At 48.7% G+C, this 16163-nt stretch overlaps 1 protein-coding gene across 2 annotated transcripts in view; it reads right to left on the bottom strand.

Moving 5' to 3' along the window:
* Window positions 1–1921: 1921 nt before the first annotated feature.
* Window positions 1922–16163, bottom strand: part of Tln2 (talin 2) — a 401214-nt gene continuing 386972 nt past the window's right edge. The window contains exons 55-59 of one of the 2 annotated variants that reach the window (XM_055597884.1): window positions 13644–13769; window positions 11786–11848; window positions 11511–11693; window positions 8462–8587; window positions 1922–6241 (exon numbers count right to left, since the gene is read on the bottom strand). In XM_055597884.1, the coding sequence (XP_055453859.1) occupies window positions 6113–6241; window positions 8462–8587; window positions 11511–11693; window positions 11786–11848; window positions 13644–13769 (627 nt within the window). In that variant the 3' untranslated portion in view covers window positions 1922–6112. Of the gene's footprint in view, window positions 6242–8461; window positions 8588–11465; window positions 11694–11785; window positions 11849–13643; window positions 13770–16163 lie in introns of both variants that reach the window. The other variant, XM_055597875.1, reaches the window with a different exon arrangement.

Below are 16163 nucleotides of genomic sequence, written 5' to 3' on the forward strand. Positions count from 1 at the left end.
CAGAGGCAGGCAGATCTCCAAGTTGGAGGCCAGCCTGGTCTACAGAATGAGTTCTAGGACAGCCAAGGCTACACAGAGAAACCCTGTCTCTAACAATAACAACAACAACAACAACAACAATATATATATAAATATATATATATATATATATTTACTTATATGTGTGTGAACTGTATGAAATTCTCAAAGAATTAAGTTTTTCAAAGGTCTGTAAACAAACAAAGCATGAGCTTTGGAAGAAAAAGCCTGGAACTTTGTCCTTTATTAGTTGGGTGACCGTAACAGTAGCTGGGAGATACCCAATCTATACGCTAAGTGAACTTGGGGTAGTTACCTAGCTTCTCTGTGCTTTGGCCTTGTAGCTGCAAAATGGGGATTAGACTAGCTGTGCCTCTTGCTATGAGGAGTAAGTCAGGGTAACAGGGTGTTAGCCACCTAACATCTGCTTCCTGTTCTCTGTCCTCGATGGTGCCAGTTCCCTCCCACGAGGCATCCCCATGCTGGAGAGCTCTGGGACCCCAGTATGATGTGCATTCCTAACTCCTCCTCTCTGTACCACTCCATGCCCGGACTCACTGAATTGTTCCTTGCTCCCCTAGGTCATGGTTGCATTAAACCCAGGCCATTGCACTTAACAGGCCTACGGTTACAGCCTCACTCACTCCTTCACCCCATGAAACATCAGGCAAACACCATCCTCTAGGAAGGAAAGCCTTTTCCACCTTCAGGCCCAGAACCTGTTTTCTCACAGCTCTGGGTCAAGTGTTACCTTCATACTCCCTATATTGTGGCCTCCTCATGGAAGCCTTTTCCACCTTCAGAGCAGGACCCTAGGATTCCCATTTTCCTGGATCAAGTGTATATTCCCCGAACCATGACCATCTCTGGGAATGTGAGTTGGGCTCCAGTGTCCTGGCCACAGCAGGCGCTAGAGCGTGCAGGTAAGGTCCCTGTTGGCCTTTTGACCTGATCTGGTCCTTGCGTAGAGAGAATATGAATTTTGATAGGCAGCAGCCAGCCTCACCCAGCTACATCCTGCCTCCCCGAGTCTTGGGCTGTCCCTCTGAAGAATGGCCACCTGCCTTTCCTAGGGCTGCTGAACACTGAGGGGTGTGCTGGCAGCACAGGACTGCCACTAAGGAGACTCAGCAAATGGCAGGCTCTCTCTCACCCCATTTCCTGATCTGCCCCCCCCTCCAGGCTTTTCACTTTTGTTTTTTGTGGTCGTCCGCCCTAAGCCCATTTTTGTTATTCTTATTAAGTCAGAGACATAAAACCTTTATTACCAATTGGTTTAGAGAGTGTGGGTTAAAAGGCATCCTCCTATTCATTGGTGGCCATTCCGACACCACTTTTGGTTGTGATGGTGAGTCTTTGACACCCCCACCTTGCAGATTAGGAAGGCTTCATCTTTTTCTAAGTCTGTCTGCCCTGAAAACAAGGACTCCTGGCCCAGGATCCACCCCGTCAAAGAGGAAAGCTGGAGGTGACATTTTGGCCTCAGCTGTCACAAATGGAACCTAACCTTCCTGTGGGGCCGAGTGCCTCATATGCACTCTCCTGTATTTAGGTGTCCAGTCTTCCAGTGACACGCCAGGGCAAAGGCTGAGCTGCCTGGTCACGGGCATACTCGTTTCAAAGGGAAAAGGAGACCCATCTTGCTACCCATTCTATCTTCCTGTGTCAGCGAAGCTGAATGGAACTAGATGGCACCCTGGGGCTTAGCCCTCCCTACCCATATGTACACACACACACACACACACACACACACACACACACACACACCCTTGGTTACTGTGGAGATGGATGGTTGGCACTCAGGGCAGAATTTCTCCCCCATGATGAAGACACTCTCCTCCCCCTTTTTGTCTCCCTCCACCCCCATCCATTGCCATGAAACCTTCACACAAGTTCATTCCTTTAAAAGTTTATTTCTGATGAATAAAAAAAATAATTTATATGAGTAGATAAATTAATCCATGTGATTAAACATGGTGACAAGGGCAGAGCTTCCCTTTCTTGTCTCCGGGAGACATGGCTACAGAGGGCCTCACATGCTGTTGCTTCTTGGTGGGCAGGGGGCTGGGTTCCAGGAAGACCAGATGCAACCTAGCCCGCCTCACAGAAAAGCGACACCTCTTCTTCCTACTCTTGTCAGAGTACCGGAAGGCCCACCTTCGTGCTCACTCTCAACGACCATAGCCTTAATACACCAAGTGCAAGCTCAGAGCGATAGAGCCCCGGTGTCTGGATGTGTGGAGGCTGCCTTCCCTGGCAGCGGTTGCTGACTCTGTGGAGAGGGAAGACCTGAGCCGCCAGCACAGCCCCCAAGACCTTTGGCTTTCAGGACTCTGGAAATGGTTGCCTCTCAGCCTGAAAGCAAACATTTCCTTCCAATTCCTTGCATCTTGCTCAGCCTCTTACATGTATCTGTACCCTCCATCACAGACTGTTTCCTGTAGTGGTCTGAGCAGGGCACACAGACAATCTGTGCTAGGATCTTAGACTTTGCTCCCAGAGGTGCTGCCGTAGCCTAGAATTGCAGAGCTCAGGGAGGTTTGGGAGACTACTGCCAGAGAGGAAAGAAGGGTGAAGAGAGCCTGTCTTACCACCTCCAGGACCCTGGTTCCTTCATAAGGTTTCGGTTCTGGAGTCACTTAGGTGGTGGGAATAAATATATTCTTTTATGTGGTGGTACGTACTGGCTAAATTTTGTATGTGTTGATGGGAACAAACCCAGGACCGTGCACCTACTAGGCAAACATTCTAACACGAAGCTACACCAACTAGCCTTTGGTTTTTTTGGGATAGGATCTTGCTACCCAGCCCAGGCTGGCCTTAAACTCGTGATTCTCTTGCCCACACGCCCAAGTGCTGGCATTATAATCGTATGCCACCACACCTGGTTATACTGTTTTGTTTTGTTTTGTTTTTTAAACAAATTAGGAATTAGTTTCAGTTGCCTGCACTCTCAGCAGCTGATGGAGTACTCAGGAAACAAACAGACGAATCTGATGAAAAGCTGAGAGGATTTTCTGGACTAAGAGCGTGTGCCAGCACAACTGCTGGTAGTTAGCCCCGAGAGCCTGGGCACAGACTGAAGCCAGGGCGGCTGCCGCAGGAAACCACCATGACAACTGGAGGACTGCCCAGGTCCTAAGTACCTGCTTATGATGACCTCTATGACCACCCCTCAACTGGCCGGTGGAAGCGCTGCCCATGGCTGTCTGACTGAACATTGCCTCTGCATCCTGATCCAAAGACCTCTGAAAGGCAGAAGCAAGCCAAATGTAATTTCCCAGCCACCAGGGACAATGTTCTTTTGATCATCAAAACTGGAAATTCTGGACAGAAAGATCAGTCTAAGGATTCCACGCACAATGTCAGCCTCCCTCATGGGACAGAGAGGTCGGAAAGCTCTCATCTGCACACCTAGGCCCTCTCACAGTGGGATGAGTGCCATGCCCTAGGCCTTGGGCCACTTTGGCCTGAAACTACTTCAGAATGCAATCCACTGCACCCACATTCTTTCTCCCTTAGCAGCCGGAAGTCCCCTTGGTGCCTAAGGGAACAACAGAAAGAGCACGTGAGTAATGCCCACAGTCCAGCATTTTGTCCATTTTATGGCATCTAGAGAGATGCAGCCAGCCACAATGACATTCACATATCTGGACACAGCATGGGCAAGCAAGGGCTCGGTGAGAAACAGGACCGTGACCGTGGCGAGTGATGCCTGGGAACCACCTCCCCCACAAAGTGCCTATGGGCACAGCGCTCCAGGCACCCTCCTACTGTCCTGAAACTCCGCACAGCTGGAAAGACAGCCTTTGGCTTTTCATTCTTTAGAGGTCTTCTCCCTTATCCTTATTGTGGAGGTTTTAAATGACCCTGGGGCAAGGGCAGAGAACTCGGCCTGTGTCCCTGCCCTGCCCCTGGAACATCTAAGGTGACAAGGGACAGGTGGCAGGAGGGATGAGGGGCAGCTGCCTGGCACGGCAAAGAGGGTGAGTGGGCTGCAGGAGGGCCTCCTGTCCTACCATGAGAGGCCACTGTCACATCTTGACCATGAACTTTGGGGTCTGCATTAACAGTTTTGGAAAGTACCCAGAGAAGACATGAAGAGGTACACTCAAGGAGGATGAGCAGGACCATTTGCTTCTCCAGGAGCATCAAGGCCCCCAGCACCCGGGCCCCCCGGGCCCAGGGCTCTCCAGCAGCCCTCCTCTATCGCCTCTGATGCTGGCGTGCCCTCCACTTGCTGCTCACTCACACTGCACTTTGTATAACCTTCTACCTGTCTGGAAGGAATCCCTATGTGCCGCAACTATCAGTCTCTACACATCCGGGAAGCTGTCAGAATGTAATTATGTTTTAGAGCTGCAGCACGGAAGACTCAACTGGCAAGACTGAAGGCTGATTCTCCCTTTTTTCCTTTTGAGGACCAGAGTACCGGTATTTTCTCTTTGGTTAAAAAAAAAATCTAGACACAAGCGCTGAATGCATCACACAGTGTAGCACTGGTAGCGTTAAGGGAGGAGAAAGCCTGCCTTCCGCAGCCACTACTCTTGAAAAACTGCATGCCTCTATTGCTTTTTCTCCCCAGCTAGCTACCTGTCTCAGGTAGCTATGGCTAGTCACCAACTTACTGTGTAGCCAAGGCTGCTCTATACCTCACTGGGAAGCCAAGAATAACCTTGATCTTCCGATTCTCCTGCCTCCACCTCCCTAGTGCTGGGATTACAGGCAGGTGCCACCACACCAAGCTTATGTGACACTGTGCACACTAGCCAGTCAAACACTACCAATGGAGCCCCGGCCCCAGCATGACCCTACTAACTCTTCATGAAATCACTAAAACATGCCAAGACATAGTATTTAGCCCCTTGGCCTCAGCCCGTTCATCCTGCATCCATCCGCTTAGGTTAGAAGCTCAGATCAACTGCAAACTCAGGGATCTAGGATGTTCTTTCCAGAAGAGGACCCTGAGAGGAAAGACATGAGGGGAAGAAATACGTAGGGCTGAAAGCTCAGCACCCAAATGATGTACTGCGACAACGCCCGTGCGGCAACAAGCTGTCACACAGGCCCGTGGGGATTTAGATTTGGGGAATATTAAGATACAGGGTGGGAAATACCCTCTTGGGGTCGAAGGTGAAAGTTCAAAACACACAGCTTCCCATCTTGAACGGGGCTCCTCTGAAGAGCACAGACACTGATAATGGCGCTCGACCATGGGAGAGTCCTCATTCCCTCCTAAGTCTCACTCTTCCTCCGGGAGGCGCCCCACTGAGAGCCGTCAGGGACACAGCTGCTGTGCGTGCATCTACATAAACCGAAACAGCCTTGCAGAGGAGGAAGGAGCCCAGTCTTTTATTCCGGCCCCTGCCCACCTGACCCTGGCCACTTCCCACAACTCTGCCCTTTGGATTACGGAGGGGAAAAAAAAATAAAAATAAAATAACTTCCATTTTTCTGGGCCACAGAATACAAGATGGGTGTAGATTGTACGAGGAGCTTACACACTGAGGCAAGAAAAGCGTGCAAACGGGGCGGGGGTTCTTCACCCCCATGGGTGAATCAGTGCTCCAAACTTACAAGGACCTCTGTGACCTTAGACCCCAGAGTCCACCTGGGAGTGTTTCTGGCTTTATTAACAGTGTCCAGCTGCAGCTTCTGTCTTCTCTCTCCAGAGGATATATGTGTCCACGATACTGATGATTCCTGGGAGCCATTGTGGGTTAGTACTGATGTCCTTTTCCTAGTGTGATTTCACAGAGAGGCCCTGGAGCAGTCTTGGAGGACAGAGAGTAAAGGTGTCCGAGAATGACATAATACTGACTTCTCTCTTTTTTGCTATCAGTCCATGAAATGCGCGCCCCTCTCTCCTGAGATACAGCGAGGCCTGAGGGGAGCTGCGGGAGCTGCGGGAGGGACACTGTACCGTGTGACACCATGATCATGCAGCCGATGGTGACAGGAGAGGTGAGAAAGAGACTCCAGGTGGAGGGCCAGCGGTTTCCAGGAAGTTCCTGGCTCTCGGGAACACTGGCCTGTCCAGTTCTTGCTGTGGGGGTGGGAACCACCTCCTGGGGCTCGCCATCGTGGGCGGGGCTTAGCCCTCATCTTCCCGCAGCTCAGTGGGTAGGAACTTATACTGCTGCTGGCGGATCTGGGCCAGCTTCTTCCTGGCTTCCTCCAGCTCTCGTTCTTTCTTCAGCATTTCTTCCTGGGCTGCGATGATCTGGAAGGAAACAACAGTAGGGTGGACCTGAAGCTTTTGTGGAGGACTCTGTCTTCCACAGCCCCTCCACTGATGGATGCAAAAGAACATTTAGAAAAAAAAAATATTTATTTTATGTGTGTTGAGGGTGTGTGCATGTGCCATAGCACACGTGTGGAGGTCAGAGGACAATATGCAGGAGTCAGTTCTCTATTTCCTAGGGAACTCAGGTCTCCAGGCCTTTACCCACAACCATCTTTACTTCCTAAGCCATAATACTGGCCCAAGAACAGCATTCTTAGCTCTGGAAGCTAGCCTACACCACAGCTAGGTTTTGAGACCAATGACTCAACTGAGCAGAAAAAAAAAAAAAAACCAAGCTGACTTCTGGGTAGGGACATAGCAGCAAATACCTGCATCCACACCGGGCTTGGTGTCTGCAGTTGACTTAACTCATCCTGTCACCTTTGTGGCTCACCTGTCAAGTCCTGTGTTTACAAGGAGGAGCCTGAGGCTGAGAGACATGGGCCATTGCAGTGACTTGGTTGGTAGAGAAGGGAGGAGCTTGTGCAGGATGCTAAAGCTAAGACCCTCAACCACTAGGTGGCCTTCATATAGGGTTGGCCCTTAGTATCTGTTGGGGATGAATTCTTGGACTCAGAGTCCTAGTTGGCTGGACCCCAAATCCATGGAGGATCAAGCGCTTGATATAAAACGGCACAGTATTTGCATACAACCTATTTATCACCTCCTGTATTTATTTACCTAGTGAGCGAATGCATCTGTACATACATGCGCAGGTTCATGTGTGTGTACGTGCACATGTGCATGGGTGAGTGTGTATGTGGCTGCACATAGATGCAGAGGCCAGAGGTCACCTTTGATTGTTGTTCCTCAGGGGGCCATCAGCATCTCTCACTTTTATCTGGAACTAGGCCTGCCGGCTGGCAAGCCCCAGAGGCCTGTCTCTGCCTCCTCAGCACTGGTCTTACATATGTGCATATCATGCCTCTATTTTTAAACATGGGTCTGGGGATCCAACTCAGGTCCTCATGCTAGCACGGCAAGCGCTTTACCCTCCAAGCCATCTCGTGCATATTTTAAATACTCTCCAGGTGACTTATGAGCCTGAGTGGAAGGTGAGCACCATGCAGACAGTTGCTACACTGTATTGTTTAAAGAACAACTAGAAAAGTGGCCCCTCTACGTTCAGGACAGTTGCAGTTTTTCCTGAGTAGTTGTAAGCCGCTATTGGTTGCATCCAAGGATGTGGAAGCTATGGATAGACACAGAGGATAGAATGCATGTATTTCGTGCTGTGAAGGTCTAAATCTGAGGCGTGCTCGTTAACTGGTGCCGTGAGACGAGGGTAAGTTTGTGTTAAGAAAGCCAAACAAGTTCCCCTCAGCGGACCTTCCTAGAATGTCTACTATGCCAACAAGTTTACGGATCAAGAGGGGGTACTAGGTGCATTAGTATTTTCCACATTCAACTGATCAGGGACCCTTTAATATGACACTTCTAAAGGAACAAGTGAATAAAAGGCACTTTCTGGTAAAAAACAAAACCAATCTGGTGTTCAGCCAAGACCTGGCGTAGTTTGGGAGGGTCCAGGCAGACATGGAGAACACCTGCCTGGGGCCGGTAAGAACAACAGCTCCATGTATCTGATATATCTAAATCATCCAAAAACTGCAGGCCTGGCTCCCTGGCGTTTCCTCTTTTTTTCCACACAGGAGAACACAATCCTGCCCAAGGCAACCTCAAGTCCTTTCCTAACAGTTCTGGGAGAGAGAAGGGTTCATTCTGCCTGTGGAGGGATTGAGCAGGCGGCCATCCCAAAGATGCCACTGCTGTACTGTAGGCTACTTTCTGCTCCTTTCTTTATAATAGAATACCTGAATTTTAGGTAGGTACATGACTACCCAGGAAAGAAGCCCATATTTCCCATTCCACTGCGTGGTAACTACATGTTGATCAATGGTAAATTCTGGCGCTTGCTCATTTCCCTCTTTCTGACAGATGGGACACTGAAGTTGGTCATCTTGGACCCGGCTGCCATGGGCAACAACTAGGGAGGGAGAATGAGGTGCAGGGTGCAGTCTGGGTCTCAAACATGGCAAAAGCATCACACCCGTCCTAGAGAAGAGATGGGTTTGCCTCCTGTTTAAGGCTGTTTTGTTGAGGATCTACCATAATATGACCCTCATCTTGGCAGCTGCATGCTGTTAGGCCACTCACCTGAGCAATGCCGCCCACAAACTTTGTTTTCACGACGACATCATCATCATCAGCTTTGCCAAATGCTGCCTTCTGGGCTGCACGGACAAGATTGTCTGAGGCTCTTTTCACAGCGTTTCCTGCTGCCTAGACAGGGAACAAGACACACGTGACATCATTAGCAAGAACAGACATGAAGTTCATGAGACCAAGTTATAACACAGAAGTTATCTGGAGCCAATGAGATAAGTCAACTCCTCCAAAACTGACATTGACTGAATCACAGATCTTTCAGTGGTGAACTGAGATACAGTTCCTGGCTCCCCAAAACATGAGCTTTTTCTTCTTCCGTTTCCTCTTCCTCTTTTTCTTTTATGCTTTTCTGTTTATGTGGGGTGCATGTGTGTGGGTATGGAGGCCAGAGAATGACCCCAGGCCACCTACTTCCTTTGAGACAGTGGTCTGAAACTTATCAGTTAGGTTAGGCTTGCCAGCTAGTGTTGCTCATCTCTACCTTCGCAGCATCTGGATTACAGGCTCAGCTTTCTTATGCGGGCGCAGCTCCTCATACTTAGAGCGAGCGCTGTATGACTGAGCGAGCTCTCTGGCCTGAGCACATGCTTTTGAGGGGGAAATAATGATCATACAAATGGCCCATGCTTATAACAGAAATATACTCAGGGGCTGTCCCTGTAGCCTGGAAAGCCATCTCCCCTTGGTCCTGAGTTCGCCTGTGTTTGAAGTTGTGGCCCAGATTTCACAATTCTCTGCATGCCATGGTCCTGGCTCACGTTCTCTTTCTCAGAGTCCTTGGGTGCTCCCTGATGACTTCTTTACAGCCCTTGCCACACCTGGGTCTCTCTGACAGGGACAACTCTACTCTGGGCACTAACAACTTGAGGGCAGGGGCATAATTAAACTCTTTGAACATCCAGAACCAGCTACAGAGGCTGCTCAGGGTTGGGATTCACTGAGGGTTTCCTGAGGGAATGGAGAGCTATGAATGCACAAGCCAGGAAACATCTGCTCGTGTGTGGGGTTAACAGCCTTGTAAGCAACGAGACTTTATGGATCTGCTCTGAGTCACGGCGAGGCTTATGCCTTATGAACAAGATGAAGAGACTGCCGGAGCTGCATCTTGAAAAGTCCGTCATCTCCATCTTTTTATTATAGACTCTTGACCATTTTACTTTATTCTTTTGTGTGTGTGTGTGTGTGTGTGTGTGTGTGTGTGTGTGTGTGTGTGTGCGCGCATACAGGTCAGAAGTTGGTTGGCCAGTGAGCCCCAGGGGTCTTCCTGCTTCTGCCTCCCTCCTGCTGGGCACATGCCACTGTGTCTGGCTCTGGGTGCTGGGGTCAAAGCCCACAGGGTTGTTCCTGCAAGCGTTGTACCCACCGAGCCATCTACTCAGCTACAGTCTATTCTTAATCCTCAGGGAGTGGACCATGAGGAACTGTCTTCTGCAGTTGGGGTCTGGCATTATCTTTTAGTGGTGATCAAAGCTTCAATAAATCCCCAGTGTTCCTTGCCCATCTCTCTCGGAGTGAAGAGTTTTAGGTCCGCGGGATAGCCAAGCCTTTGATCTTCAGCCTCCACCTCCCAAGTGCTAGTCTCACAGCTTACACCACCACCCCTGTTTTATGTGGCACTAGGGATTAAACCCAAGTCTGAACGCCTGCTAGGCAAGCACTCTGCCAGACAGCCATGCCCCTAGCCCTGAAACCTAGAGCTCTCTTAAGTGTTTTCCTCAGAGCATCTCCCATATGTACGAGTCCCAATTCCAAGGGAAAATAAGGATTTTAAAAATCATATGAAACTTTCGAGTCCTCAAGAAGCACCTGGACTTTTTGCCCTATATGATTTTATTCATGACGTACATACCAGATACTTTTAAGCAATAAAATTATCTATATAATAATACTTATCACAGTGAAACTCTAGAAAACTGGAAACACACAATGTCTGAAGCATGGGGCAAACGGGCAAAGTCAGCTGATGTGAAACCATGCAATCACTAAAAACGGGACTCATGAAAAATGGAGCCTCCACCTCAAGGAACAAATGTGCATGATGACACGTTATGTGACAAGAAAGCAGATGTATCTGCTGTGAGCACAACCAAACACAATCATCTCATGTACATGACAAGAGGAAGAGGAAGAAAACATCTGTATGCGGGCTCTGAGGCAATGCAATGTTTTTTCCATTTCAAATCAAATGTTCCCTTCATTGGGTTTAATACAGTTATTTAAAATTCCATTTGTATATATAGTGTGTGAGTGTGTGTGTGGTGTGTAAGCTCACACGACCTGGGAAGGTCTGAAGACGACTTGTGGGAGTCAGTTCTCTCCTACTATGTAGATTCTGGTGGTTGAATTCAGGTCATCTGGCTTAGCAGCAAGCACCTTGACTCCCTGAGCCATCTTTACAGCTCCCAAATAGTTTTATAGTTTAAAACAATCAGAACAATGTATACGTATGGGGAAAGACTTGATTGTTATCAACATACTTTCTGGGTTCTGGGAAGGAAACTGTAGCAACTTTCTTAAATCCCCTCTGTGTTTCTTGCCCTGCTGGAGTAAGCACCACCTGAGGGCCTCCTCCGAATCAGGTGCCATGAAGAAGGGTACCTGAGGTGCTCGAAGCCGTGACACACAAAAATAAAGGCAGAGGTGCCATATGACAGGAACCACAGTTTCTGTAGCCAGGCCAGGGGCTCTGGCAGGACAGGGGAGGAAGTCAAGAAGAGTTTCCCAAAAGAGGTGACTTTGAGCTGAGTCACAGAAAATGAACGGGAGTTTCCTGGATTGGGCTGGTCAGAGGCCAGACCATTCCAGGTAAGTGATGGCTCACAGGCACCAGCCCCGAAGGCCCGGCTGCTCTGTGGATGTGGTGGGCAGTGGCTGTGGGATGCATGGATGCAGACGGCGGAGGATGAGGCTGGAGACTGACACAGAGCTGGCTGATGGAAAGCCTGGTGGGTCATGCCAAGGAAGTGAGACGGTCCCCTTTGGGGACACTTACCCGCTCCAACAGGAGTATTTTCCCACCAGCATCACTGACCATTACCTGTAGCCGCTTCATGGCCTCTGAATCCTGGTCGGCCTTCACCTTGCAGGCCACCAGCAGCTGAGCAGTTGAAGCTGCAACCTGCTTGGCGGATGAGATGAGCTTTTCCTCACTGGCATGTCCCTGCACAGAGGCATTGGCTGCCTCACAGAGGCTGCTGGTTGCTGCCGCCACCATCCGGGCCTGAGGACAGTCAACAGAGAAGTGAGCCAAAGCCCAAACCTCCCTTGGGGATATCCACAAAGCAAATGAGGTGGAGGAAGAAGGCAACTCACGGCAGAGATCAGCCCCTGTGACCACTGTCCGTCGTCAGCAGCATTGGCAGGGATGGAGCCCACCTGGTGAATGGAGGAGGGAAGTCAGCCATGAGCAAGGTGGCTGCATCCACCGCAGACACCCCGCGCCCTGCAGCTAGCCATACAGCAATGGACCAGTCACTCCTCTCACGGGATCCTAGCCACAGATCCACCTGCTGGCTTATCCAGACTGGTCCCACATACACAAAGGACAACGGCTCCCACTTGGCTGCTGGATACCACTTTTCTGGGAAATGATGGTTTGGGGCTAGCCCCGATGCTGGCTTCCTCTGTTGACCTTTCTTTTGTTACAAACACTAAGGTTTCCTCCTTCAAGGGTCAAGGGCATTTAAATCTCTCCTGCTCACACCTTGAAAACCCTGGCGTGAGATTCTGGGAGAAGATACGTAAAATATCTCCCTCTATGAAAATACGAGAGATATTTTTTAAAATACATTTTTTTGGTAGTGGAGAGGACAAAGGGGCTTGACAGAAGAGTCACTTCTGCTTCTACTTAGAAATCACAGTAAATGGAATATTTTTTTTTCCGTCCAGACCTAGAAGGTATTGCTGCAGGAGGTCAGAGATGAGTACCTCAACTTGAAAACAAGATTGGGGATCCATCAACAATTATAGATACCTCCTGAGTGTCAGGCAAACCTCCAAGGTCCTCATATAATCCTATAGCTCCCCTAAGACCATCCAAACTTCCTTTCCCAACTTTTAATGCCTGTACAAACCAAGCCCCGTGGAGGACAGAAAACCTACTACATTCGAGGAAGATTTCTGGTATATAACGCCCTGTTTAGCATAGTCTGTCTTTTACTATGAAGGGCGGAAGGCGAATACTTCAATCTATGTGTCTCTGTAGGCTGTCCAGTCAAACAAGAACGTGACGGAAATGCATGGCAAGATGAACACCAGGCAGGACCTACAGTGGTTCAGTGAGGAGCCCGTGGTCAGCCCACAGGCTTGGGTGGGAAGAGGTATATCCAATGAGCCTGGGTGACATACCACAAAGATGGTTTAAAGAAAAAGAGCAAGCATGTAATTTAGACTAAGATGCACACAACTTCCTGGTAGAAGATGAAGAGCCACTCACTGGTCAGGTACAGCTTCTCTGTCTGTTCTCCAAAAGTCAACCCAACTCTTTGCATACAAACAGCAAAGTCCTCATAACACGCACACAAGTGACTGAATCTTCCTCAGAGCTACAACTCAACAGGCTTCTGGAATGCCTCCCGGAAAGACCCAGTCTGGATAGAATGGCCCCGCGGGTGGGAACAACGGTACACATGGCGTATTTTAAATGTTGAGAAGCAGCGATGCTCTCATGCCAGTACAGGTGGACTGGGCTAATGATGGTATAGACCAAGGGAATCTCAGATTTAAGTTTAGACTGGCCTTGTGAGCCACAGGCTCAGCAAGGCACTAACTATCAAGCCAACCAACATTCACTCAGTGGTCCTAAAACCAAGTGGAGGGGTTGGACTTGGGAAGTAGGATTATAGAGCCCCTGAACTATGACACTTACTAGGAAATGCCAACAGTTTAGGCAGCCTAATGTACGGTGGGACTATAAGTGTCTCTTTCAGGCCCTCATCATTGCATAGAGTGGGAAGTTTTCCTTAACAAGAAGCAGATGAGAGGCCTGGAAGCCAAAGCTTTTGCTCAGCTGGTAAAATCTAAGCAGTTTTCAGTGGTGGGGAAAAGACCTGTAACTCAGCTACAGGATCCCAACATACATTTCTTTTCTCAAGCCAAACATGTCTCCTCTGTCCCTCAGTGGCTCTCCCTCCATGGATCCTCTGTGGCTTGGCCAACCAGGCTTACCCACCTTGCCTTGGGCTACCAGCTCCCTCTGTGCTGCTGAGGCTGATTTGACCAGGGCACTTGTGGCAGCAGCAATGGATTTAGCAGCTTCTAAGATCTGTTCTTCAAAATCCAGGTTTTCGTCTGCTTGCTATAAGAAAAAGAAAACCAAGTCATATGTGACACATATGGATGGCCATAAGGGGCTCTTTCTGCCAAGCTACTTACTGCTTGATCACCTGGTTCTTCTGGTGCCTATTGCTTTTTGTTGACAAGCCACACCCAGGGCAGGGAGGCCTTGCCCTCTGCTGCCTTCCTTCCCCCTCCACTAGAAAGTGAAAGCTGTTAGTGGTAGCATTCTGCACACATTTGAAATCAGAAAGGGCTGAGACAAAGTGCTTCTCCAAACCACTGTCTTCAAAATGCAGTGTAACACACACGGAAGGCACCAGAAACATCAGTAACCCAACTCAAAGTCACCAACTATCAAAGTCAAGCAAACGGGCAGTGACATACTTAGCCAGAACCTCAGGCTCAAAAATGGGTTTGAGGAAAAAGGGGAGGAAATGATTATTAGTTCTAAAAGCCCGACTGAGATTTGATGAAAACAAAAATAACTCAGGATCAACATTTCTGGGGGTGAGTTGTATGTCAGCCATGGTACCCGGTCATGGAAGAGAAAGCAAGGCAGCTTCAGGGTGAGGTTTGTTCAGTTACCTGGCCGGCCAGGCTGGCTCCGCCTCAGGAAGAGCCCTGGACACCACTGTGCAGGCACCAGACACAGGTCATAATTCACCACCACATCCCCTGATGCCAAAACCAGGAAGTTGGGAAGGCACTCTGGGGAAACCAGGCAGGTATAAAGATGGTGGTCCTAGGCTGCGTAAGATGGCGTACACAGTGGCAGAGCAGAGGGACCTCCGAGGTCCACTGCGTTATCATTCTGACTCTAGGTCAGTTTGGTCTGACTGTCCTTGGTCATAGCCAGTTGCAGATGTTAGGCATTAGGAGAAAATGGTTGGACACAGCAGTGCTTCTCTTTGTATGTATACTAAAATCAGAATCAAATTTACTTTACCCCGTAAATAATCTTATGTTTACAATTTAGTGGCATTAAGTATATTCACAATGTTGAGTAGCAACAGGACGTTTCTATGGACCTACTATCTGGCCAACCATTTTGCTGCATATTCTGTGTGAATGCTCTCTTGCACTAACACTGTTTACTGAAATTATCTTTTATGTATGTTTGTATAGTGATAAAACACTAGGTTTGGTAAGGTGACCCGGCACAGAGAACTACAGGGTACCCGATGGTGTAAGAGAAATCAAGGCAGCGTGGCTTCAAGGTGGGACATGGTTGGCCTAAGGTCGTGAGGCAGCTTGAAGAATCCGAACCACCGTCTAGACCTGCATCTCTCTGAATTCAAAATTATGTGTATTTGCCAGATCAGGTTACCCCGAGGGCACCACAGAAAAAAGACTTGTAAGCTGGCCTGTGAAGTTCTTCTCTAGACTTCCCAACCCCTCCAACTTCTCCCTCTTCCCCCGCCTCTCTGTGTACATGCGTGTTTGTATGTAGGGAAAACAACTGTAAGCGCCACACTTTGAGCCTATCTCCATTTTGTTTTTTAAGACAGGCTCTCTCACTGGTCTGGGGCTCAAACTCTGGTCCTCATGCTTGCACAGTAAGTGTTTTTACTGACTGAGTCATCTCCCGACCCCAGATCCCTATTTTTAATAACTATGTCTTGAGCCTTAAAAAATATTGATTATGGATAATTTTTTACAACTCATACTATTGAAATAAAAACTGAATGCACTAGAGGAGGGTGTGAGGAAGGAGAGCAGCATGCTGCAAGTTTCCAGAGAGAACTGGAGGCATGGTTCTTATTTCTCACAACAGTCTCCCTCAAAGGGTATTCAGGAGAGAAAGGGACTCAGCTTCATAGGCTCATTCTGGGTGAGAAGAGCCAAGGACTTGTTTACTGCAATATAAAAACGACTTATTGTAAGACACGGGCATAAAAGGAACTCATATGCATAGGTCCCAAATACAGCACATCGAGTTTATACAGTGGCATGGAAATACACATGAAAATATATGTTGTATATATTTGTTTAATGACCTGGAGAGTAAAAGGTTTTCTGCACATGCCTTCTATAGAAGAAAGTGAAGCATGTAACAGATTAAGCTGTCAGGGGACTCACCAAAGGAGGCACTTTTCCCATTTTGCTGATGAGGAAATGGACCACCACCACCTGTGGTGGTCCCCACGCCTCCCAGACTCTTGCCTCAAGTGGCCTCAGAGCCCAAGCTCACATTACAGCAGTAGTGCCCAGCACCAGATTCTGATTTAAGCCTCACAAAAACGAGCTTCCCTTATAATTCAATGCACATAATTCCCACACACAAGGATCTCTGTCACCACTGATTAGAAGTCCCTCTTCTGCATATTCTGTTGCCCTGCACGTTTGGATTTTAATTTTACATTAAAACACACACACACACACACACACACACACACACACACACACACACACA

Source organism: Psammomys obesus, unplaced genomic scaffold (genome assembly GCF_907164565.1).
Source record: "Psammomys obesus unplaced genomic scaffold, mPsaObe1.curated_primary_1811, whole genome shotgun sequence".
Classification (NCBI taxonomy): domain Eukaryota; kingdom Metazoa; phylum Chordata; class Mammalia; order Rodentia; family Muridae; genus Psammomys; species Psammomys obesus.